Below are 27,466 nucleotides of genomic sequence, written 5' to 3' on the forward strand. Positions count from 1 at the left end.
TCTGCATCGCTGATGGTACAATTAACTTAATTAACACATACCTCTGTGGCAAGTCCGCTGAAATAACACTTTTCCTTTTCACATGCCCCAGCTTTGCCAGCGAGGCATCTCCAAGTCATGCATCTTCCAAGTTGAGAAGCCAGAGTGTTAAATGGCTTTGAGTTGGTATGCAGAAAACAGAATTCCAGAATACCCACATGGCTGGCATCTCAAATTACCTAAAGCAATATCAGGAACCTCATCGAAATCTTGTAGAATAAAGCAGAACGACACCAATCCCTCCTAAAGTGGAGGTATGCCTGGGTGGGATGGTTGGGACCCCCTAGGGAAGCCATTCTCACCAAATCCAGAATAACTTTCCACAAGGATAACATCCTGTCCCTGCATGAGGTACAAACAAGGGAGCCTTTGGTCTGTCATGATGGTAACAAGGGGTAACAAGGGCTTTTGACAAATGGGAGTGAGTCTGTGTCTAGATAAGGAGCAAGTCTGTTGATGGGCCACTTGGCCATAGCACGGACCTCTGCTGATAGCCTTGGTTGAACGCTCTAGAGGGGTGGTCTGGGGAGACCTGGGATAAAGGGACATACCACTTCTATTTGGGGGTCTTTAGTTTCATTCCAGTTCTTTGGAGTAGTTGAAAACCTCTTAGGAACGTTCCTGCTACTCTATTACCCTCTCTTTCCCCCTTTTCTCAAGTCCATGCATCCACTCATTTTCTACTTTTCTACCTATCACTTCTGACTCTGTACAGCTTTATTTTTTATTTCCATTCATGTTGACAATTCGCCCTACACTCCTTTACCGTATTGATTATTTCAGATATGCAGCTCATCAATGAGATTACACTTTCCTTCAGGGCCAACATTCTTCTGTATTTCCCACAGCAACCTAGCAGGGGGCTGGTCCATGATAGAGGCTCAGGCGATAACTGTTGAATTTATTTTTTCTTCTTTCACTTCTTTCATTAAAAATTGGATGTACTAGTTCCAGTAGATTGCCTGCTTGTATTGGAGACCCAGTATAACACTGGCTTAAATAAGACAAGTTTATTTGTCTCCCACATAATAGTATGGAGATGGAAGGTCCAGGGTAGGCAGACAGCTTTGCTCCAGGAGGTCATCCTGGGACTCAAGTCCCTTCTCTTTGCTGCTCTGCTATCTCTAGTTGCTATTCTCACCTGCCTGGTCAAACATAGCACATCAAGCAGCAGCATAGAAGACAACAGAAAAATGTAGAGTAAGGCTGGCCCTCAGAGATTCTTCACGTCATTTCTGTTACATCTAATTCATCGGTTCCAGGCCACAGGACCACAACTGGCTGCAACTGAGGCTCGGAAGTATAGTCTTTATTCTGGCGGGCCAGATGTCCAAATAAAAATCAGAGTATGATTAATATAAAGCAGTGATTTTCAAGGTTTTAAACCATGATTCACAATAAGAAACATATTCTACATGACAATACAATACAGGCATCATACACATACAGAAATTAAAACCGTTTGGAAACTATTTTTACCCCTTCTTTGTGTAATGCATTTTTATATTTCACAAATTTTTTTTGTGATGAATGAATGGAGTGTGGCCTGCAATTTGAAAGGCACTACTTTAGAAGGATGAGAGAAGACTCCTAGGGGGTAATTAGGGCTCTCTACCATTGGGAAGGAAGTATTTGGGTCTGACCTTAGGTGAGATCATTTACCTGCATCCTTTGTAGTGTACATCACAGTACTATCCACAGTACTGGAGAGATACAAGAAAATAAATAAATCAACCAAAGTAATCAGACCACAAATCAATTGAGCACTCAATGAAATCTTAGAGAGTAAAGGTGAATCTCTACTGACACTTGAGACAAAATATTGAAGGCTAGAGGGGCTTTTCCACCAAGAGATCCTCTAGGGATGGGAAAAGAAGACATTCTTTTTGTCTATTAATATGGGTTATGTGTAGATAAAACACTCACACAAATATCCATCCTATTGATCCTTCTGTATTTTAAGCTTAACAGATAATTCAGATCAAAACCAAATTGATCTCGTGTTAATTCTTTGTCATGGCCTCAAATTTATGAACTGTGTCAAGGGCAGCCTCATATATTCATTGTGCTAGTGTATCTCCTAGACTATCTTAATTCACTTTTGTGCTAGAATAATCTATATACTAGATTTGTCATTCCTTCTATACACTTCAAATCTGGGGAAAACCTCAGATCATGTGATGTTCTTTCCTTGACAGTTTCAACTGACTTTTGTCAGATTTTTGACAGGGGAAAATAAAATCAACAACTCGAAGAACATTACACTACATTTGTTATCAGAGCAACTGTTTTGGATGAGTTTGAAAGGACTTTTAAATGATGTCACAATAGATGCTTTAAAACAGGCCCAAATCCTTTGTGCTACGAGCACTGTTGGCTTAATTAGTTCTGGTGGGGGCTTCATCATTAACTGCGAGCTAATTGTGTTAGTGGGCTCCTACTGCAGTGCTGCCAGAGGTTTTGGTTTTGGTAAACAGTGCATTTCCATGGCATTTATCGAAAGACGCCTGGTAAGTGGCAGGACAAGGATACGCTTCACTACAGAGCTTTTCACTGTTGCAGGCAGGGCCTCTGAACCGCTCACTCCCAAGTTTTTGGTCACCTTTGCTGCTTCCCGGCTTCATCACTGCTTGCAGAGGCCCCATCTCACCACTTCAGACCTAATAAATAGCAATAGAAGTCAGAAGTTTTTACTGCCTTAAAGGCTGCTAAAAGGCTTCTGAAGAAATGAGTCAGTGTTTTCAGTCTTGTTTTCATTCCACGTCCCAAAGCTCATCCGGATCGGCCTCTGTGTTTGCTGCCTCCGGAGAGAGAGGCTAATTACTGGACAAAGCTGGGGATTAAGCTTCCCTCTTGCCCTTATGAAGGAACAGTCCCACTGGAACAGGGTTTAGGGCTTATTAGGAGAGTAGTGGAGAGAAAAGGTGTCTCCTCAGTGCAGCCATTCCCCATCCTTTTCGGATGAAGAGGAATGAAATGTACAGGGCTTTTCATCAAGCACCTTTGGCAATCACTAAGAGAACCTTGCAAGTCCCCTGCAGATGGGGTATCTTTTGCCATCTATCCAAGCAATAAGACATGACAAGCACTTTATTTCATCAGGGCTGCACACCTTGAATGCATTTCGTGGCAGAAGGCCAAAGTACAAATGACTTTAACTCTCACGAAATGCAATATTCTTTCACAAATGCATTAAAACCCTTGCACTGGCTTATTACTACTAAGAAATGAAAATTACTTGAAAACTAAGGAGGAAGAGAGGTTTCCTAAGACAGGGTCCTAGGGGTCAGGCACCTTGACAGCCAGTAAGAAGCTTCCATTTGCAAATAATGTTCAAAAGACACATCTTAATATAGTCAGCCTGGAAAAGGGCTCTGAAATCTGAAAGCAACTGGCTCTTCCTGTATTGCCAAAGGGCAAATGTTGAAGTACAGCCCTAGAAGGTTAGATCGTGTCAGCATATAGACTGTTACACCAGCCTTCTGGGTTTGGATGAATACTATTTTCTCATTTTCCTAAAAGATTACACAAGGTCTTGTGTGTTTATAAAAGAATTTTTAACACTTTTGGGTGAACTTGGCTTTTAAAAATTTGCCTTCAAGGATGAAGGCTCTAGGGTAACTGCAATCTGGCCCTCCTAAATCCTTCTCTTCCAGAGAGAGACACATTTGTAGATGATTAGAGAACTTCAGGTGGGAACTTTACTCTGCCTCTGGCTTTATGCCTTAAAATATGACCTAAGGCAAGCTATCATTTCCCAGAAATGAAATATGTCATATGTTACTATTAAAGTGAACCAGAAAAAGAGAATTGTATTACAATAATGGGTTTTGTTTTACAAAAAAGTAAATGTCAAATCCCCAAAGGAATAATACATATTTGATACTATTATTGGAACAGCAATACCAGTAACTGCATGAGGTACTTATATTTAGTACTGTTCCTATAGTAAAGGGATTTTATGTAAACCTTTCAGTGGAATTATTGTGTCAGAGGAAAATGATAAACAGCATCACTCATTATTCATGCAATCAGTATACATTTATTGGAGGTGACTGTGTGTCATTTATCAGTCTAAATGCTGGGGATGCAAAAATAAAATGAATAGAACATCTTCCTGCCTTCAAGGAACTCACATTCCAGTTGAAGATACAGATATAGCAACCAATTACAATGCAATGTCACAACTGCTGTAATAAAGATTCCAACTGGTCCGTGAGAGTACACACTACAGAGAATGATTCTTCAAACAGGAGTCCTTGCTATCCTTAGTGGCCTGTTAAAGCTGAGCTGGATCTTCACATATTCATCTATCAGGATGAAGTGTATATGAAGCAGATGGAACAGCATGGGCAAAGATGTTGCAGCAAAAAAAAAAAAATGCATGGCACGTTTAGGTAATAATGAGTGGTTTTGTGTAGCTACGGAGGTAAGCCTGTCAAACTGTCTAATGTCAAATACTTTGATAGACTAGTTTGAGTTAAAAAAAAAAACCTTGGGTGATTTTTGAGCGGTATAATTTGACAAAATGAATGTATTTTGCATTATACTCTATAGGGCCAAGGCAATGAAAGTAGGAGACAAAATACTGCATGGAATAAAACTGTCATACTCACCATGACTCAACTGTTAACTTACAAAAATACACTTACATCAAGAAATGCAAGAAAATTGCTTACTTCATGTGCTTATGGGTGGATTGAACCTAATTTTGTAGCATTAAAACCAATTTCCCACTGAGAAAACATGTCACAGAGGATGGCATGAACCTTTCTAATTATTAACAATATTTGATATTTCAATGTCACCTTTCATCCCGAGATCAGTCCTGTACACATGGGAACAGATAAGCTCCAAGGAAACAGAGATAATACTAATACAGTAATTCACACTGCATTTCTATCGTCTATATTCCAAGGGCTTTCCAGCCGTGTATTTCTCTTACTTTTACTTTTAGAAGGTGGTGGATATAGTTGTAAAGAAGAGTTTTTTTTGTTTTGTTTTGTTTTTTGTTTTTTATTAGCTCCTACTACAAGAAGTCTTAGCATGGAGTAAGGGCCACATCTTTCCATACACAGCTATCCTTGGGAGATCATTCCCCTTTCCTTAGCTTCTTTGCTTGCTGATCTCCTTCTGAGACACAGCAGTGGGTTGTGTTTTCATGGATTCTCCAACTTTCTCAAAAGATTAACATCATCATCATCATCATCATCACAACAACCTTAACTACTATTGCTGCTCCTTATAAAACACTCACTTTATGCCTGCCCTGTTCTAGTATTTGAGGAACTTTAGAAATACACCACATTAACTAATTTCACACCAACATTATAGAGTAGTGCTGTTCAACAGAACTTTCTGTGATGATGGTAATGTTCTATATCTGTGCTGTCCAATATTGTATCCACTAGACACAGGGAGCTATTGAGCACTTGAAATGTAGCTAGTGCTACTGAAGAATTGCATTTTTCTTTTATTTAATTTTCATTGAAATAGCCTCATGGCTAGTGACTACTCCTACTCTATTGGACAACACAGTACATACTTCGTGGTTTATTAAAAAAAAAAAGTCTGTTTTCATCATCAGTAAGAACTTAATGAAGACTAGTGTGAGTGAAGAGTTCAGAAATATCTTGAAGCTACAAATATTTTAAAAGAAGTCCCATATTTTACATTTGGAGAACTTTTATTCCACCCTTTCTGCTCGCTATTAACATTTTATTTAAAAGATGCCTGTGGAATGGTAGGAAAACATAGGATCATTTCTAAACAAAGAACACTTTAAAAAGATGCAGATGATGTCCTTAAATGAAATCTCATTGCCATCCAACCATCCCACATGGTCAGCAATGATAGGCTATAGGCCATCCACTGAAAATTGGGATTCCAATTACTGATTTTTCCAAAGGGAGACATTCACCTCTGCTTATAAAAAGGAATGATGAAAGAGGATTTTATGTTTTGGGTGTCCATGGAGAAACAGACTTCAGATAAACTCTTAATTCACATTTCCGCACTTCTCTCACTAAAACCACCTCCCCAGGATTTCTCTAGTTTGTGTGTGAAAATATGGGAATAAACTTACTTGACGTGAATAAGCTGATTGGAAGACAATCACATTTCCGTTAGTCCACTCTGTAACTTAGACTGTTACCACTGCCAGAGAAAGAGAACTTAAGTAGCCCCTGGTTTGAACCATCTGCCGCGAAAATGTGACATATGTTTGCTTTGTTTACTCAACAACCAAGTGTAAACTGATACACTGAACAAGGAATCCGTGTGTGGTGTGACTACGTGTGTGTGTGTTCGCGCGCGTGAGGAAGGGGGTGCTTGATGAGGGCTTCAGTCTCCTCATACCTGCCCCCGAGGAACACGTGCACAGGAGCGTAGATCCGTGGGACGTCCCCGGGGTTTGGGGTGCCAGTCGACGTGCAGACACACTCCAAACAAAGCGCCGCACGCAAGAGAGTGGCCGCCGCAGCAGCAAGGGGCGCGCCTCGCTGATGTCTAGTTGAATGGAGAGCTACCCAGCCCTCCCCTTTCCTCCTCCTTTTCTCCCCGCTCTTACACCCCGGTTTCAAACTTCAACCAAAGCCCTTGCCCTTTTCAATTACCCCCAGCCCCACCCCTCGCGATCTTTTCTCTCCTCGGCAGCCCATTGTCTAGTACGATGGGTTTGCATATTTGACAGCTGGGCTCACACACACTTGATTCAAGCTCTGTTTCCCTAAGAGATGAACTTAGACATCAGCAAAGATCCCCAATACAAGTCCTGAGCGGCTGGATGAGCTTGCCACTGCGGGCTGTTTCCCAGACCCCTCTCTGGACACAGTGTAGACTTCGGTGTCCCGGGCGCCCCCCGGCGTGTGTGGAGGGGAGCGTGTGTTCAGGGCGCGGTATGGGGGTCGGCAGCCCGGCTGAGAACGAGTGGTCCCAAGGATTGGGGTGAAGGGCTGTGCGTGTGTTGAACCTTTAAATTTATTATTATTTTAAAATGTACTTTTGAAACAGCCAAGATGGAGGTCAGTTTATAAATTTCCCAAAGCCAGGTCTGACGCGGTTTAAATGCAGTGGGTCAGGGGTTCCGCTTTTGTCTCCTTGTACAAGCGCGAGGAGAGAGGTAAAGGCTGCGTGTGCATGTGTGAGTGTGAGCGCGTTGGCGTGGAGGATTGGGTGGGCGCATTCCGCGATCGCAGCTCCGAGGGCCTGGGTCTGAGTGTGTTTTTAACACGCCAACTCTTGAGTCACAGCCGCGAGTGACGTGGGGAAAAACTTTGTTCGGAAGAAGGGTCTGGTTTGATTGCGCTAGGACGAAGAAAGAAAGAGCCCTTGTGCATTGTGCCCTCGTGTGTGTGTGAGAGACAGAGAGAGAGAGACAGACAGAGAGAGAGAGAGAGAGAGACAGAGAGAGAGACAGAGAGACTAGCGGCGCTCGTGGCCGGCTGCAGAGCGCTGTGTGTCCTGTGCGCGCTGGCGGGATCCGGCCCCGGGTCCCACCGCCCGCGAGCGTGTGTATCTGCGGCGTCCCTGCCGGCGAGTATCAGAGGGGGCTGGCGGTGTGCTGCGGGGTGGCAGGGGCAGGGGCAGGCGGAGGGGCCTCTGGCAAAGAACTCTGGCCTCGGAACCCGCTGTCCGCCGCGCATCTCCCAATAAACAGTAACATCCCTAAAGGGCATCCGAGCCGGGGCTCTGCTGGGAAATCATCCTGGCCCAACTTGGTCTTCTGAGCTCTCGGAGATTACTGCATCTTTCTTCGTAGCGCAGAGACGTGAGCCTGGAAAGGGAAGGAGAGGGCGAGAACACCCCCCCAAATAAATAAATAAATAAACTGGCTTCTCGCCGCAGCTGGAAACGGTCGATTGAGCCCAGGTTGGTGGCATTTGGAGAGAGGTTTCTCATTCTGTCGGCTTGGGAACCCGTCGCCGCTCCCCCACTCCCCTCTACCCCTCTTGTAGGCGCCCCTCAACTTTCGGGCCCAGGGGCGTGCGCGGCGCGGGGCTGCACCTGCCCTGGCGCTCCGGGGCTGCGGGCCCGTGCGCTCGGCCTGGGTGGCAGCGTTGATACGCCGGACGCCAGGGCGCCGGGCTAGTGTGTGCGCGGCGCGGACGCCAGGGAGCAAGCAGAGGACCGAGCGGCGGGTAGGGGCGCAGGAGCCGGGTTTCGGCCCCAACCGGGACGTCGGTTCCCCCTCTCCAGGCTGCTTCGGAACGGAGGCGAGCCCGGGGAGGAGGGGATACAGCGACGGGGGGCAGCGATTGGTGGTTTGGGTGGGGAGGGCTGGCTGAGCGAGCGAGCTGGCGCGACGAGGGGGGTGGCGAACTTCCCGGGAGAAGGGGCTTTTTCCGCGAGAGAGAGCTGCCGCCGCCGAGTGCTTCGACTCCAGGCAGCGGCCGGCTCCGCTCGCCCCGCTCGGAAAGTAACGTTATTTATTTATTTGCTTGCGTTCAGCCTGTTGGGTTGGACCCAATAGACACCCCCTTGGACTTCGGGAGCCCGCCTCCGACCTCTCCAGCCTCCACCCTGCCCGTGCAGGCGGCTCCCCGGAATACACGCACATGCACCCCCGGCATCCCCTCCCCGCGCCCCGACCCGGGCAGGGGGTGGGCCCTCACCCGGGCGCTAAAAAGTCCCCCTAGGCGGGAGCAGGGGAGGACAGAGGGGCGGGGGAGGCTCCAGCACTCTCCGCTCTCGTTTCAAAGCGCGCTCTCCCTTCCAGGTTGGGTCGGACCTGAACCCCTAAAAGCGGAACCGCCTCCTGCCCTCTCGCCAGCAGCCCGCCCGGAGCTGAGTCGCCGGCGGCGGTGGCGGCGGACGGACCGGGGAGTTTCCTCTCGCATTGGATGGAGCTGAACTTTGGGCGGCCAGAGCAGCGCGGCCGTCCGGGGATCGCTGCATGCTGAGCTCCCTCGGCGAGACCCAGCGGCAGCTCTGGATTTTCGGGGGGGCGGGGACCAGCTGCGCGCCGGCACCATGTTCTTGGCGACCCTGTACTTCGTACTGCCGCTTCTGGGTAAGTCGAGGCCGCCGCTAGCTTTCTTATCCGCTGAGTCTTCTTGGAGAGTACTAGAGGCAACCCCCCAGACCCCCCCAAAAAAAATTGCGGCGCGGGCGCGGTGGGTGTGGGACGGCGAAGTTTCGTTTTGGGGAAGGGGATCCTGAATCCTCAGCACCCCGGGCTTGGGAGTGGGGCAGGGGCCCCGCGGCACTTGCCCGCAGCTTTTCTTCCTTGGTTTTTGTTTCCTACGTTTTTAATGACCTAGCCTGGCGGGAAATTAAAGCGTCCGAGCCCTCCAGCCCCAAGCCCGACGCCCCTTGCAAGTTCCGGGGAGCTTGCGGAGGCGCGGGGGTCAGGTGGGGTGTGGGCGAGCACCGGGCCAGGAGAGCAAACTTGGAAGGGAAAACTTTTCCCGGAATAGCATCTCGGTGCTCCCCGCCGGGCGGGCCGGGTATCAGGGCTCGCCCTCTCCGCGTGCAACTCCCAGCCCGCCGCCGTTCTCCCCTGCCGACAGCCCCCGGGCTTCAGTCGGGCCGGGCCGAGAGAGTGGCTGGAGCCGGGGACGGCAGGAGGGCGGCCCTGGAGGCCGAGCAGCCGCTGAGGCTGGTCGGTCCCGGGGCGGCAGGGCCTGCACGCGCGGTGGGCAGCGTTGGCTCGTGGGCAAACCGCGAAAAGCCCGCAAAGCCTCGGGGCGCCCCGGGGGTTGGGTGGGGGGAGACTAGCGGCAGGAGGTGCCCGGGCGGGAAGATGGACTCCCAGGCGTAGGGGGGCGGACGCGCTCCGGCATCCGGGAGCCGCAGAAGGCTGCTCGTGCGCGCGTCCTCCGCCGCGGCTGGCGCACCGCGCCCCAGCCCAGCCGCACTCACGCTCCCTCCCCTCCCCCCGCAGACGTGCTCCTGTCGGCCGAGGTCAGCGGCGGGGACCGCCTGGACTGCGTGAAAGCCAGCGATCAGTGCTTGAAGGAGCAGAGCTGCAGCACCAAGTACCGCACGCTCAGGCAGTGCGTGGCGGGCAAGGAGACCAACTTCAGCTTGACATCGGGCCTGGAGGCCAAGGACGAGTGCCGCAGCGCCATGGAGGCCCTCAAACAGAAGTCGCTTTACAACTGCCGCTGCAAGCGGGGTATGAAGAAGGAGAAGAACTGTCTGCGCATCTACTGGAGCATGTACCAGAGCCTGCAGGGTACGCGACCGTCTTCTGCCCCCCTCCCCCAGCCCCTGAAGGCAGGCGGGTCCCTAGGCCCGGGGTCGGCTGACCTCATCCTCCACTCACTTCTCCCCAGCTGCAGAATGAGAACCTTTCATTGGGCCTCAGGGACGTGGGCAGCTGGTGTTTGCTGCCGGCCTGGTTGTTGGAAAACCCGTGAGGGGGTGAAGGGACATCCCAGGGACCCCGCTGACCTCTTTGAAACTTGGTCAGAACATCAGAGTAGGAATCCGTTGAAGGCCACGCCAAGGAACTTGCAACTTCTCTCCAACGAGGAGAGCTGGCTTCACAGAATAATCCAAAGGCTTGCACTGCATCTTGCCTGGAGTTTCCCCCTCTCTTCTTTCCTTCTGTCTACACTGACATAAGATAAAGAATTGAGAATGAAAGGTCCAGTGGAATCTATTCTATCTTTACCCCCCTCAAACCTGATCAAAGGCAGACGTGGGGAAAAAAAATTTTGTCATCTTAGATTAGCTGAGTCTTAAACCAGCTGGTGTAGTTCAGCCTTGGTTAATGCAGAAGTGGCTCAGAGAGGGAAAGGTCTCCTTGTCACAGCCATCCATTGCAATGGCAATTTTTTGGTCCTTGTGTGCCAGAGGTGGCTCATGTTTATAAATCTAACACAAACATTCAGTGCATTCATTCTCCACTGAGTCTCATGCTGAAAATTTGTAATACACAGATTTGACCTCTCAGCTGCCACTTCCTCCAGAACCTATTAATGAAAACCTGTTTCAGAGACTTGAGTGTTTAATAGCCAGGGTACCTGCTTTCTGACTGCATGCCACTTTTTGGGAGTAAGAAAAAGGGCCAGCTTTTGGGCCATCTTTCTTCTGTTGGCTCCTGGAGGCAAGCTGGGCTTGTGATGTCACTGGTTCCTTCCTCTCTCATTTCATTCCTTTGCAAAGAGTGGGAGAGTTTTCTGGCAAGATCAGGCTGGGTTGCTCTCCAATGTTTTCATGGCACTATGGGGAGAGCAAGGACAACAGAGGCAGAGGGAATGAAAAGAAATAACCAGAGCCAAATAGATGCATTTGAAATCTTTGGAAGTTTCAGCATCTTTTTGTTACACAATCATAACATAATTAGAATTCAGATTCAGTAACAAAAACTGACTGAAATATGTCTATTTTCCAGATCTGAGCCCAATCTTTCTGTTGTTTTTAGGAAATGATCTGCTTGAAGATTCCCCATATGAACCAGTTAACAGCAGATTGTCTGATATATTCCGGGTAGTCCCATTCATACCAGGTAAGCAGATTTATACTTCCACTCTGATGCCTTTGCCTGCTTGAAATCCATTGGCTTACATTCTCTTTGGCTCTCAAGTAGTGTATAAGTAGATAGTTGAATGGCACAGTGTTTCTGGGAAATTAGAAATAGGATGATGATAATGAAGAGGCAGAATGCCTAGAGATGATTGTGTGACTTGAAAGTAATTCTAAATGAAGTAATGTTGTGTGGTGGTTTGAGAGAGGTTGGAAGGGGGTGACTTTGTTGAATTTTTTTTTCCGCATTAAAATATGATTGGCCAACTCTTGCAAAGGGAGTGCCACTTCTGTCTGTAGGTGGCAATCGTATTCGCTTCTTGCTGCATACTGTACACAGTGCCTCCCTGGAAATGGGATCTGTTTAAATGATGCCACTTTACTTTACGAGACACCTGAAGATAATCTTAGATTGTTGAAGAATTTTGGATGGACTCACTTGTCTGCCTTTGATTTAAAAGATTAAGCTCAACCATTTGTTAACAGTTTTTTTGTGTCTAATTTTTCCTGAGCAAGTGTGTGCATATACAGGAGAATGTATTACTGCCCTTTCAAAAGTGGTCTCAATTCCCATAGTCTGTTTTGTCTCTCTTTGCAAATCTACATATGGTTTGGAAGTGATCTTAGTTTTCGAATTAAGTTTTTCATAACATCTGCATTCAGACAGCCCCATAAATAATGAGTAAGGCAGTGATTTCCCTTAATGACATACAGATTCCAGACTGATGTTGTCTTTTTTTGTTTACAGTTAAGACTTTTTCTCAAGTATATATAGCCATCACAAATTGTATGTTTCTTGGTGGTTAAACATGGTGGTTCACGTTGAATTTGTTTCTGTGAGTTGGTGGTTTGGTAGTGGGAGAGTGTTCTGGTGTTCTAAATGTTTTATGTTTTCCTGCAGAAAGACATAGAACCAAGGAAGTGTGTAAATACTGAAATTATGTGTGGGTGTATTATACACACATTCATTCATTCGTTCATTCACGGACATCCATTCTACATACATTCTTGCCTTCGGGATTTTGGCAGTGAGCCAGACAGATGTCATATCTGCCCTCGTGAATCTTAGAGGCAGCCAGCAATTGACATTTATTAAGCTCTTATTATATGCCAGCTACTGTTTAAGATCTCTTCATCGTTAACTTATGTAGTCATCATCAAGTGCGTCTTAGATATTATTTCCATTTTACAGATGAGATGATTGAGGCAGGGTGAACTTAGGAAACCAGCCCAAGATCACACAGCTCCTAATTGGTAGAACGAGAATTTAAACGTATATTTGTTTGCAAGATTTTGTAACATCTGCCCCTTGCTACTCAGAATGTGGTCCTCAGACCAGCAGCACGGACATCACCTGGGAGTTTGTTAGAAGTGTGGAATCTCAGGCTCCATCCCAGAGCTACTGAATGAGAATTTGCATTTTAAGAAGATCCCTGGGCTGGGTGCTTCATAGGCACATGAAGCTTGAGAAGCATTCCTCTATATTATGCTTTTGGTTCAGAGGAAAAGTGTGTGTGTGTGTGGTCTGTTTCAGGATAAAATATAAGGGGGCAAGTTTAATATCAGAGGCGTTCATGTATTATCCTGAATAATGCTGATAACTTCCACCGCAAATCACTATTAATGCTCTCTGTCCCTTTGGCCCAGCCAGGACAGTGGCTGAAGGCAGTGAAGCGGGGACGCACAGACAAGAGTATATGACCATCGGAGCTCTCATGGGAGCAGGTCAGTAGGAACTAGGATGGGGTGCCAGAAGCCCACCTGGCCTTCCTAGCACCGTGAGGGGCAGTGCCTCTTGCTGACTGCCTGCTCCACGGAAGCATTGCTCCTCAGTCTTTGTACTGATGCCTGGAAGGATACGAACCTCCCCAGGGACCCTGAGAGTGAGGAAGTAGGTAAGGAGGAAGGTTCATTTGGGTTTTAATTTCAAAACTGTTATGAGCTATAGGGCTGCAATAGACTCATTTCCCTCTCTCTGGGTCTCTCTTTTCTTGGTATAATGAGGCCATTGGAGTAAAAATCTCCAGTCCTAACAGCCCATGATTCTGAGGGAAGATTGAGGACACCTTCGGAATCCCTCCTCTGTGCTCCTACATTTGTTCTTTTCAATCCTTGCTTTCATTCTCCACTTAACGTGACTTGGTCATTCTCAGATACCACTGGCTTGTCTGGATTTCTTTGATGAGTGTCAGAAATTCTTCCGCACGGACCAAGTCCCCCCTCATTCATTTTTTTGGATCCCTCTCTCAAACTGGTGTCTTTTCATAGCAAATATGATCCTCAGTTTGTGAGACCCAGCCTACCGAGGTCCCAGAAGCCGTAATGAATGACTCAGAGCCAGGAAGGTCTTGTCTAGAGCTACATTTTATATCTCAAGGGCGTTGGATTTAGGTTCCAGCTGTAATGAGCTTTGACCTCTGAGAGTGACTGTGTTCCTTAAGTGGCTATAGGAAAGCCAAATGGAGCCTTGAGAGGTTTTAGGTCATTGAGTAATGCGTATTATCCAGTTTGGCATTTGTAGGATGGAGAGGGACAGAGGATCAGGATGATGAGTGTTGCTGTTGATGAGAATCTCTCTGTCTTGAGAGTCTCTCTGAGGAATCCAGGACAACAGGGCCTTTGCCTTTTACAGATGGGGTAGTAATCAGAGTTTCCATATTTGGATTTCTCTGCCCAAGGAGAAGAGGATGTTTATCCACATACACTAAGTGTGAGCTGAATCCTCTCACCGAACAAGACATGTTTGACGTTCTTGAGTTTCCATTTTCTTTGGACTCTTCAAACCCACAGCCATCTTTGCCATTGTTTACTTGATCACCAGTTAAAAGGCCATATTGAGGTATTATCCATGGCGGGAACAGGAAAGGGAACAAAAATAAGGTAGAATCTAAAAACTGTCATCTGAGGCCTGAGCTCCAGAAGGGAAATAAAGCAGCCTAGTCTGGTGAGAATTGCAGTGGGAGGTCGGAGGGATTATTCTCCTGGAAACGCAACAGCAGAAGGGGAAGCGTTGGCCTCTAAGGCACTTTGAAGGGCTCTAGGAAGTGCCTTTTCTGTGAGTGGATGCTGGTGTGGTTTTTAGGGGTCTCACCAGGCAGTGAGCTAGAGGACCCAAAGGAAAAAGTGAGCCAGTGCAAGAGGACGTCGGAGGAGAGGAGAGAACAGGGAAAGTGTCTTGGGAGCCAAGAGGGCAGAGGTCTGTGGGCGCTCAGAGGCTCAGAGGATGGAGCGATCAGGTGGTGTTTCACATCTGTGTCTCTCAGCCACAACTCTGCTCTTGAACCTCCATTCTGCCTCACCTTTTCTTCTTCGCAAACGTTCAAGAAGCAGCAAGAAATAGTGATTTGAAAGGAAGATGAGAGCCTGTTTGCAATGTTTTTGGACTCTCTGGAGGGGGAGAACAAATTTGGAAAGTGCAATGGGTGCAGAGAAAAGCCTGAAGATGGAGGACCAGAGGGAGGATGTAAGGCCCTCTATGGCAGCGAGAGATTAAAAAAAGGGCTCCAATGTTTAAAAGTATTGATTGGGAGGTTAGATTTTGTAGAGAAGAATCAAGAAATGCCAGACCTTCCTCAAATGTAATCAAAGTTGATGGTATTGTAAACAAGAGTCAAGTGGAGAGATCATGGGGAAAGAGTGATGCTGGGATTTTTTTTTTTTTTTTAACATCTTTATTGGTCCGGATGCTGGGATTTGAACATCCTAAATCTGATTTGGTGAACGACAAAGTTCTAGGTCTCTGGCTTTGCCACCATTTCCCTACCAAGTCCCAGGAGTGGCTTAGACCTTCCCAGGAAGCCTTAGGATCTTGAGATTGGTCCCCAAGTAATTGGAAATGGCTTGCCCAGAATCAGATGCCCCTAAACTCTCTGTTGAGTCTGTCCCCTTTTTGAATGATGCTATCAATAATAAGGCATGTTTAGCATTTCTGTTTTAATGTACCATTATATATGTGTAACTATTAAACAAAAACTTTCTTAAAATTTTTTTATGTTGAAGAAGAGCCTGATAAGATCATCTTCTGTCTTGTCAAATCATGATAAGAGAGAAGGGCTTGTAAATACCAGCTGCTAGGGGTATATGGTGGTCCTCTCCTTTCCACTCAGCTCTCTAATCATGTTGTCACTATATTTGAGAACTCCTATAAGTTCTTTTTTATCTATCCTGGCATATGGTAAATTCCTTTGTAGGCTAGCTTGGCCCTGCCCTTCCTCTCTAAGCCACATCACCTCTCCAGTCAAGCTCACTGAGCAATCCATTCCCAGATATTTCATGTGCGTTCACTTTCCCATGCCTTGACACTTGGCTTTGCCTTTGTTTGGGAGGTTTCTATTAGTTCTTCAAGATCAAGATCAGGTTTCATCTCTGAGGGCCATGCTGGAATTCCCCCAGACAGGCACTTCCACTCAGGACTCTCTCATGCTGCAATTCACTCTTGCCTTTATGATAGCTGTTAATCACAGACTATTGAGAGGACTTATTTATGTGTCTGTCTTTCCCACTGGAAAGTTGGGGGTTTGCTTGTAATGGCGGGTGTTTGCTCAGCACCGAGCATCTTTCCTGGTTCTGAGCAGGCGTCTCATTAACCATGAGTGGTTGAATATCAGAGAAAGGACTTAGAGATCGTCTAATCCTCTGCTTTTACAGAATTGAAGTTCAAAGAGGGGAAGCAATTTGGCCAGGGCCACACTGCTTGAGGGTCACCTTCAGAACCTTTACTTGGCACTGCCTTTGGGGAGATCAGTGTCGGCCTCTTTCTCTTCTGCATACTCTCTGGACAAACCTCATCCATCTCTGGGACCTCAGCTACCATGTACAATGATGACTCAGAGCTCCCTGCCTACTCCATCCTCTCCTGAGCTCTAAACCAGCATTTCCAGCTGAATCCTGGATGATTCTATCTGGATGTATCTCAGTTACTTCAAACTCAGCACATCCAAAAAGGATCTCATCATCCCTCCCCTTTTCTCCTTACATCCTTCTCTTCCTGAGTCTCCTGTCTTATATAATGGCATTATCTGCCTAACTCATAAGCTTTGGAATCATCTCCGGCATCTCCTCTACCCTCCTCACTCCTTCCACTGGACCCATCACTAAGTCCTGCTGAAATTGCCTGCTGTCTTTTGGATTGCTCTTCTCTCTCCATTCCCTTAATCTACCCACCTTATCTTTTACTTGAACTTTGCAATGGCCTTCTTACTGGCCCCACCCTTGTGTCTAGTCTCTCCCGGTCCAACCTGGCCACCCATTGCCAGATATTACCTTAACACCTTGGTGACTTCCAGGAATGATCTGGTTTCAGTCTGCCTTCATAGATTCTTCTATTAATCGACCTTCTATCTCACCCCAGCGACCCCATGTCTAAACAACCCAGGTTGACCGGCTGCTGTCCCACCAGTGCTCTGGGCAGCTTCATGCCTCTTCATCTTTGTACGTGACGATGAAAGAACATGTGCTCTGGAATTCCACTCACCTGGGTGCATCCCCAGCTCTGCCGCTTACTTTGTCCTGGGCAGGTCGTTTGATCTCATTGTACCTCAGACTTCTTGGATGTAAGATGAGATGATGCTAATGCCTCCCTTACAGGTTCTTGGGAATTAATAAGGCTATATGTAAAATGCCTTGCTTAGTGCCTGAACTATAATTGGTCCTCAATAAATCTCAGTCATTCTTAATGCTGTACCAAGGCCGTGTTAGCTGTTGGCTCAGTCCTGACTCCAAGAGTGGGACTCTTTTTCCGCAGACCGTATTCCCGGATCAGGGAACAAGGATCCTATGTCTTGAAGAGGATAGCAACCCCAAGCCTTCAGGAAGGCTGCTCGTAAACCAGCTTGGACAAGAAATAAGAAATCTGTCCAATATATAAAGGGCCCTGGAGGAAGGCCTATCCCTTAATAACCCAGTTTGAGTCTTAAATCCCCTTTGGGGAAGGTCTTCCTTTTTCCTGCTCTGGATCCCCCTGTTCCTCTGGGACCCTATCCTTCCTTAAGCTCTTTGGTCGGAGGCGAGTTTGCTGCCGCTGGCTATCACCCGGGGTGGGAGCTCTTCCTGTGCTTAAGGATTCTTGTGATCAGCCTGCCCTTCTCAGCTTGACTGATTCCCATTCTTCTAACCTCTCCCCATAAATCTTCTTTGCAACGCCCCTCATAGCAGGAAGAATTACTGCTCCCTGAGAAGGGCAGGCCTCAAAGCTGGGAGAGGCTTCCGTCTCTACAGGCTCTGCTAAGTACACTTACATTTCACTTTCACACACCACTACTTTTGGCTTTTATCCTCTCGCTCTCCAGCCCTTCAGCGACCCATTTTTATTGTACAACAATAAGAAATTACAAACAGATAGAAAAGGAAAGCAAATTTAAACCACTCATAGTCTCTGCTCTCAAAGATAACCACTGTAAACATCTGATACAAGGCTTTTCAGGTTTTTTTCCTATATATATATATATATATATATACACATAAATGAATATATATGTGTGTGTGTGTATACACATATATATTTATCTTTTTTTTTCCTTTTTTACAAAAATGGAGTCGTAGTCTACACATGCTTTCTTTTTTTCTTTTTTATAAATTTATTTGTTTGTTTGTTTATTTATTTATTTATTTATTTTTGGCTGCGTTGGGTCTTCGTTGCTGTGCGCGGGCTTTCTCTAGTTGCGGCGAGCGGGGGCTACTCTTCGTTGCGGTTCACGGGCTTCTCATTGCGGTGGCCTCTCCTACACATGCTTTCTTCTTACCTGCCGTATGACCTGAGGAATCTGTGTCTTATTGTGTCACTGGCCACTTCCTAAAGGCAAATTTTATTATTTAGATTAACTGTCAACCTCAAGTTGACAGTTTCATGAGTAAAGTTTCATGAATAAAGCGTCAGGTCATTCCACTGTCTAGATACTTCTGGCAAAGGCTGGAATGTTCCAGTGCAGGCTGTGAACTTAGAGACAGTGAAATGTTTTGCGTAGAGTTACTGTAGGTCCCGTTACCGGAAGAGGGGAGATAAAACATCAGTGAGTGACAAGTAATTGCATGAACTGAAGATTGTTACAAGGTGCAAAATTATTTATAGTTAATATGTCTGTCCTCATTCCTTTTCCTTAGTCCTCTGAAGTATTTCTTTCTGCCATCTCTTAATTCTTCTGCTGTCAAAGCTTATTCTTTCCAAAGGATGTCCATTTTTGTTCTTTGGGATACAGTGGCGAATTCTCTAGAGAAGTTACCGGGATTGTTTGGTCCAAAGAACACTGGTCCAGGAGTCAGGAGACTGTGTTCTGCTTCCAGCTTTACCTCTAACTATCTGGTGACCTTGGGCAAGTGTCTACCCTTCCTTAGAGACATCTCCTCCTTTTGTAAAATGAGGGCAGTGGATGAGGATGACCTGTAACATATTTTCCTTCTTTCTCTAAGGGCCTGCATATTGAATCTTGTATTATTCTGCGACTTACAGTTTTTCTTTCTAGCCTTTTCTTCATGCTAGAGAGACTCGTCATCTTGCCATATATATTTTTCATATTAATAACATTTATAAAGTATGATTTATTCAACATGTACCTTACTTTGAACCAGAATGTATTTAAAGCATCTCATTTGAATACATGGAAGAAGATAAAATAAGAAATAAGAGGAGAAAATAAGGAAAAGGGGAAAATGATAGTAGGAGAGAGAAAAGGAAGCCAGGAGTGAGTTCAGAAGACAAAATGCATGTCATAAGATTATATTTAAACAAATTAAATTATCAGAAGTACTGTGTGAAAACAAAGGGGTAAATAAAATCCCTGGATTGTAGGTGCCGTAGGACTTTTGGAGGTCATTCTAGTCCAATCCCCTTATTTTACTGATAAGAAAACTGAGAGTTCCATAAATTTCTGGGACAGTAAAACATAAATTGTCTAGGACAGTGATGACAAGTAAAATTAGGTATGTGTTTGTTTTTAAATGGATATTTGAAACTCTCCATCTCCTGGCATTTCCCTACCTCCTTTAAAATTGTCCTTCACCTGCCCCTCGGCCCCTTTTAGGATACCAGACTTTGTTCATACAGTTAGGGTGAGAAGCACAGCCTTCGACTTCAGTTAAGCGGTTGGCTGTCCATTGTTTCGGAATTGTTTCAGAACAAGGGTTATTTAATAGGTCTCTGTTTGGTAACAGGAGCCAGTGGCCAGAATGTTGATTTTCATATCTTTTGGCCCCCTTCAGAATTGTCTGCAAGGAAAACTGAGAAATTATTTGTCGCTTTACACCCTCTCAGCCTTCAGATTTAAAAAAAAAATTAATCTTTTGTCTGGAATTTTTTGTTAAAGAAGCTAACCGCTTCCCGTAATTTAGAGACTCAACTAGCTGGGTCAGTGATGAGAACAAATGGGTAATTTGCATAAGGGGCTAATTTATTATGTCCCCTGGGCATTTCTTTCATCTCTCTTCCCATTCTAATTAATGTTCTAAGAGGGTCTATCACCATATCAGAAATTAGGGGTGAAAGCAGCCACTGTTAACCTTTATTCTTATGATTTTTTATCTTCTTTGATCTTTTAACCATTTTCTTTTCATATCCAGGGATTTGCACAGATTGGGCTGGGGAAAGCATGGAGAGGAGATTTTAGGGGTGTGCTCTTTTCTGATCTTTCTTCAAATAGTAGGCTGTTGTAAAAATAAAAATGACTCAGGATAGCTCTCTAACCACAGAGGGATTTGTAAAACACACAGAAGGGTACGGTCATGGTACAGAATTGTTTCTAAATTTGAGCCCTCTAGAACATCTATATAAACATGTATATACACATGCACAGATAGAGATATATGTATATATCTGCCTGTTCATGTGTGTGTATATTTATAGTGTGTGTGAGTGTGGATGTCTGTATTATTAAACATTTTGCCTCGAAAAGATCTTCCTTGACACGTGTTTCAGTTGGTTCTGGCTGTGACAAAGGCAGCTGTGGGTGAGAGAGTGTGACACAGCTGAGGAAAGGCAAGAGAACAAGCAATTTCTTCGAAAATCAATTGCAATTTACTCCTACTAAATTGGCCCCCGGTCCCGCCCCGTCCAAGCATTAGCATATGACAGACTTTTAATCATTTGGTCAAATGGCCTATTTTTGATCAAACCACAGTTGCCTCTGGGACTCTGCCCATAGTCCTAGAGCTGTGTTATCTCCAGACCTGCAGTCTCTTTAAAGAGGAGGTAAGTGTGGAGAGAGGAGTTCCCTGGGGAGCCCCTGAGTGCCCTGCACGGGCTGGGCTGCCTGTTCAAGGACATTATTTCCTTTTGGTCCCCAACCATGCTAAAAGGTAGGTATAATGATCTCTGATTTTTGAGAGGGAAACCTGAGATCAGAGAGGTTGATTAATTTTCTCAGTGCCACACAGCCAGTAAGTGGAAAAGTTAAGTTTCGCATCTTATTTCTGCATCTCCAAAGCCTGTGCTCTTTCTACTGTTATGTGATGAAACTTTAAGTACCGACCTGATCCTTTATTAAGGAGGAAATGTCTAGAGCCTACTCTCCCTCCTTAATTCCCAGCTTCCCTTCCTCTGTCTTCCACCTTAAAAACACTATTTGAAAAAAAACCTTTAAAGTTGAAATATAAACCAATATCTATTATTTTAATATTTAGCCTTGCATTCCAATCGGTTCTTAATTGACAAGCAAAATCCAGAACACGCACGCTATTAAAACCATTCCTGCGGAACTGCAGAAATATTAACCAGAGAAGAAATTTCTGAATTGTATCTTTTTTCATTTCAGTGTGAGATGGAAGGTTTCTAAAGTAGAGCAGAATGCCTGGGGCCATTTTTTTTGTCATGTTGTCATATAAATAGCATTACACAGTGGTAAAGAAAGGAATACATAGTTTAGTCCCACTTTAAGGTGACCTAATATGTTATTCATTTGTCTTCCGTCACGCTGGTACTACTTTCCTTTACGTCCCTCCTAATGGTCTAAGAAACACTGTGCCAACTGTTATTTCTGTTGCCTTTTGTACATGATTGTTTTGTGTACAGTTAATTATGTATGAAAATAAGTATTGATTGCATTCTTTGTAGGAATAGGCCAGCAGGTTTCTTAAAGCCCATGTTTATGAAATGTTGCATTGATCCCTGTTAGTATGAGTTTCAAATAAACTCTTTATAGAAGATACCAGGAGATTGGAGAATTCTGGAGAGTCCTTGATGGAACCATTATATTCTTGTATGCTTCGGAATGGCGAGTGGCATTTGAATGGGAGAAGGAGTGAACAGGCTGGAACTCTAAACATACTCCCAATTGAAAATGGTTACCCTTCCCTTGAGACCTTAAGAGAAATAAAAATAGTAATTACAACAGCAGTGAGAGGCAATGAGCTAGGTGATTTACATGCAATAACTTGTGTCAACCTTGTTTAGTAGAAGGTATTCTTAGCCCCACTTGGTAGATAGGAAACTGAGAGCCAAGTAAGGAACTGGCCTGAGGGCACACGCCTAAGAATGGGTAGAGCCACATTCTAACCCAGGAAGTCTGGCTTCAGAACCCATGCTGCAGCGCCCATTTGCACACATATAACCAGAGAGATAATCCCTGAAAAGTCAAGAGCACAAACTGCATGAAGAAGTCTTAGACACTTTGTACTGAGTTATATATATATGTGTGTATGTGTATGATATACACATATGTAATATATATTATATATTATATATAAAATAAGTATAATATAATGAAGAGAAGAATTGGTCAGTTTCTGTGATCTCTTTTAATTTTCAGTATTTAGGTGTGATGGAATGGCATTTCTGCCAAATTCATTCATCACATATTTATTGAGAACTTACTATGAGCCTAGTGAGAGGCCTAGGTGATTCAGAGGTAAATAGGACCCTGCCATTGCCTTTTAAGAATTCTCTTTTTTGTTTTAGGGCTAGGTATAAAACAAATAAGTTATGTTGGAAAGTGGTAGGTGAGTAAAACTCCGTACAAGGCTCAGATGTAGCCCTAAGAAGGGAATAACTGACTAGATGGAGTTATGGGTCAGAGAGGGCTTGCTGAAGGGGACTCTGAACTGGGTTTTGAGGAGTAGATAGGAGTTTGATAAGGAGGGGTGGTTGGAAGAGGGTATTCTAGGCAGCGGCAACAGCATGGGCAAAGGCACTGAGTGTCCAGGGTGCTGTAATAAGCTGCTTTCTATGGCAGGGGCCCTTGGTATGAGCAGTGGTGGGAGAAGAGCTGGGCAGAGAGGCAGGTTTGCCACGCTCAGGGGCTTGGCCTTTGTCTCAGCAGAACCAGGGAAGGATGATGGCTAATGGAACTCAGCATTGTTGGGATTTTTAGGTCGAATCATATGAAATTGCCATTTTTGTAGGTCAACATGGTAGAATGGCGCACATTTCATATGGCTCAACTTTATATAGTTTTGTGTCGTAAAAGCATATACAGGGCTCTGGATGCTTCCAGACTAGAGAACGACATAGGTCTGCTGTTAGGGTTAGTAATTCCTCATCTCAGAAGGTACCTGTTTGCCTCAGCTCCTGATGGACACAGAGCAAGTGTAGGTCTAGTTCAAGCTTCTCTCTCCCAGGCCTTCTCCTTGGGGGGAAAAGATGCACAAGGCACCCAGTGCACACAGCTCCCCAGTTAGGGTGCCCAAGGTCGGCAGAGGAGCAGCAGTCAGTGAGGCCGCCTGGGCCTCACAGGGTGGTCCTGGGAAGGGACTGAGGCACATGGAGAGCAGGTGACAGCAGAGCAGAGAGGTGCCAGCAGGAGTGAGTGTGGGAAGCAGGGTGGTCTGGAGCCAGGTCATGAAAAGTCTTCATGCTCAGAGGCATTTTGGTTTGTAACAGGAGAAAGGGTGTCATTGAAAATTGTTCAGTGGGGCCCCTTAGACATTGAGTGACCTAGCTGGTGAAAGGAGGCAGCCTGGAGGCCAGTGGGAATGTGGACAGTCTTGAACCCCCCCCCCCCCAGAGGAATGGTTCCCCATCTGCCTTCTGCAAAGCCCCAATCCCAACCCCAGGGCTGCCCTCTAGCCTGGAATCAGGATGGGCTTCTGCTTTCTGATTTGGGAACAGTGGCCAGGCATGGGCATTTGGATCTCCAGGCCAGAGCTGTCTTCCTGGCTGGGAGAGATGGCCCTGACCTACCTGTCTGTGGTCCACCTGTTTGGAGGACTCGATGTATGGCTTGTTTCTCTTCTATGTACTATTTTATTCTTCTGGCTCCCTAGTTCTGGGTCGCACTTGGCAGTTTTCTGCACCACATTGTCGACTTGCTTCAGAACATTTCACAAGAGACTGTCTGAAAAAAAAACTCAAAGATTCTAAATGCAGGGAGTTGTCTTAATTGAAAGAGATGCCCGCTAACCCCAGGGCAAGCCCAGTGAGAGAAGGATGAGGTGGGAGGGGCTTTGGGCCCGCAGCCAGTAATTACCACAGCTCACAGAGCAGTTCTGAAGAAGTAAGCAATCCCTCTCTGTCCTTCTTTGAGCCCAGGGTGTGTTTATGACGTTGTTTTAATGATACTGTTGGGGTGGGAGAGGGGAGAGGTGGTGCTACTGCCGTTTTCCTGTAAGAACACACCCAGAGCTGGGCAGCTCTATCCTCAAGAGCCACCAGGCAGACTATCTGTATTCATTCCAGAGATTGGGGTGGGGCTGGGGAGGGACAGGGGATGAGGTCCCAGTGATCCTAGGAAATTATGAAATGCAGAATAGCAGCGGTAAAGAGCAGAGTTTGGGGTTCAAACACACCCAGATTTGAGTTCCACATTCTAGCACTTACTAGCTGTGGGACCCTGGGTTAATAGAGACTCTGCCTGTAAATGGGGATAATAATAGTATCCAATTCATAAGGTTATTGGTGGTAACACTTAGGAAGAGCACTGGAAAGTGCTTGGGAAATGGTAGGAGAATGACTGCCAGTCGCTTCCTTTTGTATGCACCTTAACTCCCTTCTCCCTCCTCTCCCAATTAATTAGCATGAAACAGCAATAGTAGATTGAGTGGATGTAGATTTTTTCTGCTCTGAAAGAAAAAAAAGACACCAATAGCCGTACCGGAAATGATGATCACCAATTCAGTTCAGTCCAAAACATCAATTATCTTCTCTAAAAATAACAGTAGTCACATTCTCTGAGAACCTACTCTGCGCCTGGCACTGTGCTAGTTGTTGGGGGGATGATGAAACCAGAAAGAGGGTGCAGAGCACAGGGAGTGCCAGGGAGGGAGTGGGAAGAGGAGCAACAAAGGGAACTAGGATGCAGGAAAGAAAAGAAAGCTCTGGAAGGAGGTGGCCTAGACTGGGATGCAGGGCTTCGGGGAGTGGACTCCAGGTGAGCCAAGGCAGGTCGGCAGGAAAGGAGAGGAAACCCAGCACAGAAAATTAACATTAGATACACTAGCCCTGTGTTGAGCGGCTGCTAGCATGGTGAAAACCTAGTGTGTCTTTTTCCTGATTATTCTCAAGAATGTTTAAAAAAACGTAATGTTTGCAAACAAAGTAGAAACAGTTGAAGCATTGTTTTCTATTAGCAGTATAAGGTTCACTGGCTATGGGTATATTTTCATTCTTGTCTTCCAAATTGTAATTTTAAAAGATGAGGCATTTCATATTCAAGAGTTTTCCTTTGTCTGAAATAAATTATTCATTTCTACCCACTTTCAGAAACAATGAACATAATACTTAATGCATCACACAATTAAGCGGGTGTAGCTTCATATAAAATTATGTTCTGTGCATTTTGTTGGCAAACAGAGCAGTGTATCCTATATCTCGTCAACATTTGTTCCTCATAAGCAAAACATAAAGAAGGAGAGACTCAGAAATGTGTTTCCTTTCCTCTCACGGTGGAGGAGGGGTAACTTTAGACCCAAGCAGCCTTGTTTTTGACATTCCACAGCTGTTGGGGGCTATGTCACTGGGCAGAGAAAGTGAACTTACTGCTGCTATATTGTACATGGGGTCAGGTGAGGGTCAGAATTCTTGAGCACTACCCATTCATCTCAGTCCCCTTTGTCTGGGTTGGAGATCCCTCTAGAATCCTCTTTTAGAAGGGCATTGCCTGGAAATGACTTCCTTTTGGATTTAGTGGCAACTGCTTCTTGAATGCTGGCTGGTTGGTCATGTGTATCTTTTCCGAGGATCCGGCTTTTTGAAATACCTTTTATTTGTGTGACAAGATTTCTCCTTAGGAAAACAGGCATTGCCAGCAAGGATTGAGATGTCCATGGAAAGCCTCTTCAGGCTTGAAGGTTTAGCTGTGATGGTCCCTAGGAACTCAAGTTCCCAGCTTTGAGGTCAGAGTCAAAGCTGGCTTTGACTGCCAGAGAGCAATTGTGGAAAAACATTACTTGTGAAATGCCTGCTGGCTGCCCAGCAGTAGGATACCAGATGCCTTCACAGATTATTGCATTTAATCCTGAGTGTTGGCCCAGAGTGGCATTGGGGCATTATTTACATCTTATATAAGAGGAAACCCAAACTCAGAGAAGTTGAGTGACATGCCTAAGGCCACACAGCTAGTTTTTGGAAGATGTCAAGTTCAAGCCAGGTTTGTCCAGCTCCTAAGGCCTAGGTCCTTGCATGCTCTTCTGCTTGTTGCCTTTTTGATTGCTAGGTCAAGAACAAAAGCAACCAAATGCAAGATGGGTTCTCAGGTACCTCTGATCTAAGCACGGTTTTGTATTTGAGTAGAAACAGTGGCACCTTTCGCATTTTAGGGAGGCTTACGAAGAATACCCTGGACTTGGCCAGAAATTTTCCCAGACGCTTCCGTGCCCTTGACTCTGGTTTAGTTTGCTGAGTACCTGCCTGGGCTGGACTGACTGTGCCTAGTTCACAGGTGCTCACAGGGTCTCTGATTCCACCTGCGTGCCGATGCCGCTCCTCTGGGTTTCCTGCCGAGTCCCTTGCTCTGACCAGTATTTCCCTTGGAGTCTCTGGACTCTCAGTTTGAGGAACCCTCTTTGAGCATATGTCCGTCCAGCTGCCTGCTGGGTAGTGCCCCCAAGTGTTTGAGTTATCCTGGCCGTAACTCACACATGCTTCATGTTGAACCCACCTTCTCTCTTAAACCTGGGGAACCAGGAAGAGGCCTGTTTAGAACCTTAGGGAGGTATTTTTATAGGCTGGGGGGAGTCGTGCTGAAGTGTTTGGAGCCCGCCCTGGGTTTGCATCCTGACTTCATCGTTTCATGACTTTGGCAAGTTATTTAACTGCTTTTAGTTTCCGTTTCTTGATTTGTCCAGCATGGATGATATCTGCAGCGTCACTGTGAGAACTGGATCTGAGTTATGAGACACTGTGTTTAAGTAAAAGTGAAGGAAGTTCTTACTAAAGAAACAAGAACTCACTCATCAGCCTCAAGACATTGCACTGCACCGAGGGTGGGCTCGGCGGGCCCTGTGCTCATCCTTCTAGACCTCTCTCAGCCTCAGTGGCTGCTTTCTGCAGACCTCTTAGTGCATTTGTAGTTGCCACCTTGACATGCCTGGTTCGGCCCGTAAAACCGAGCTGCCACGCCACGTGGTGTGTGCGAGCCGCACGCCTCTCTTGCTGTCATCTGCGGTCCTGCCTCACAGCTCCTTGATTTCCCCAAACGTGCCGCAGCCTGGCCGAGCCTCTGCAGTAGCACCCTAAGCGTAGGGTCAGTCCTGGACTTGTTCCTCCACGCCCTTGCCCTTAATTAAGAGAAAGGGCAGCACACACAGAGAGACCTTCCAGAAAGTGTTCTTACGTAGATCCAGCGGCTGCTGGCATCCTGGGTGCACCTTGGAGACTGGGGGAAGGAGAGTGCTTGTGGGTCACATGCCGGGTGGGTACGCTGGGTTGAATGCAGAATTTTCCTATCAGGAGCAGAACCAAACAGCTTTTTAGATAAGCACTCTGACGTGAGCCAGAAATGACTGGCAAATATTTACCCTAGATGTAAAACACTCACTAAGTTAAATGTTGTTTAGAAACCCTGAAATAGAAAAAGTTACACTCGGGGTTTTATAT

General features: G+C 45.8%; 1 protein-coding gene across 2 annotated transcripts in view; it reads left to right on the forward strand.

Moving 5' to 3' along the window:
- Window positions 1-8,412: 8,412 nt before the first annotated feature.
- The window catches only part of GFRA1 (GDNF family receptor alpha 1), a 227,726-nt gene continuing 208,672 nt past the window's right edge, over window positions 8,413-27,466 (forward strand). For both annotated transcript variants that reach the window (XM_036829574.1, XM_036829576.1), the window contains exons 1-4: window positions 8,413-8,455; window positions 8,756-9,049; window positions 9,923-10,216; window positions 11,411-11,494. In XM_036829574.1, coding sequence (XP_036685469.1) covers window positions 9,010-9,049; window positions 9,923-10,216; window positions 11,411-11,494 — 418 coding nt within the window. In that variant the 5' untranslated portion in view covers window positions 8,413-8,455; window positions 8,756-9,009. The remainder of the gene's footprint in view (window positions 8,456-8,755; window positions 9,050-9,922; window positions 10,217-11,410; window positions 11,495-27,466) is intronic.

The sequence above is a fragment of the Balaenoptera musculus genome, chromosome 16 (genome assembly GCF_009873245.2).
Source record: "Balaenoptera musculus isolate JJ_BM4_2016_0621 chromosome 16, mBalMus1.pri.v3, whole genome shotgun sequence".
Lineage (NCBI taxonomy): Eukaryota > Metazoa > Chordata > Mammalia > Artiodactyla > Balaenopteridae > Balaenoptera > Balaenoptera musculus.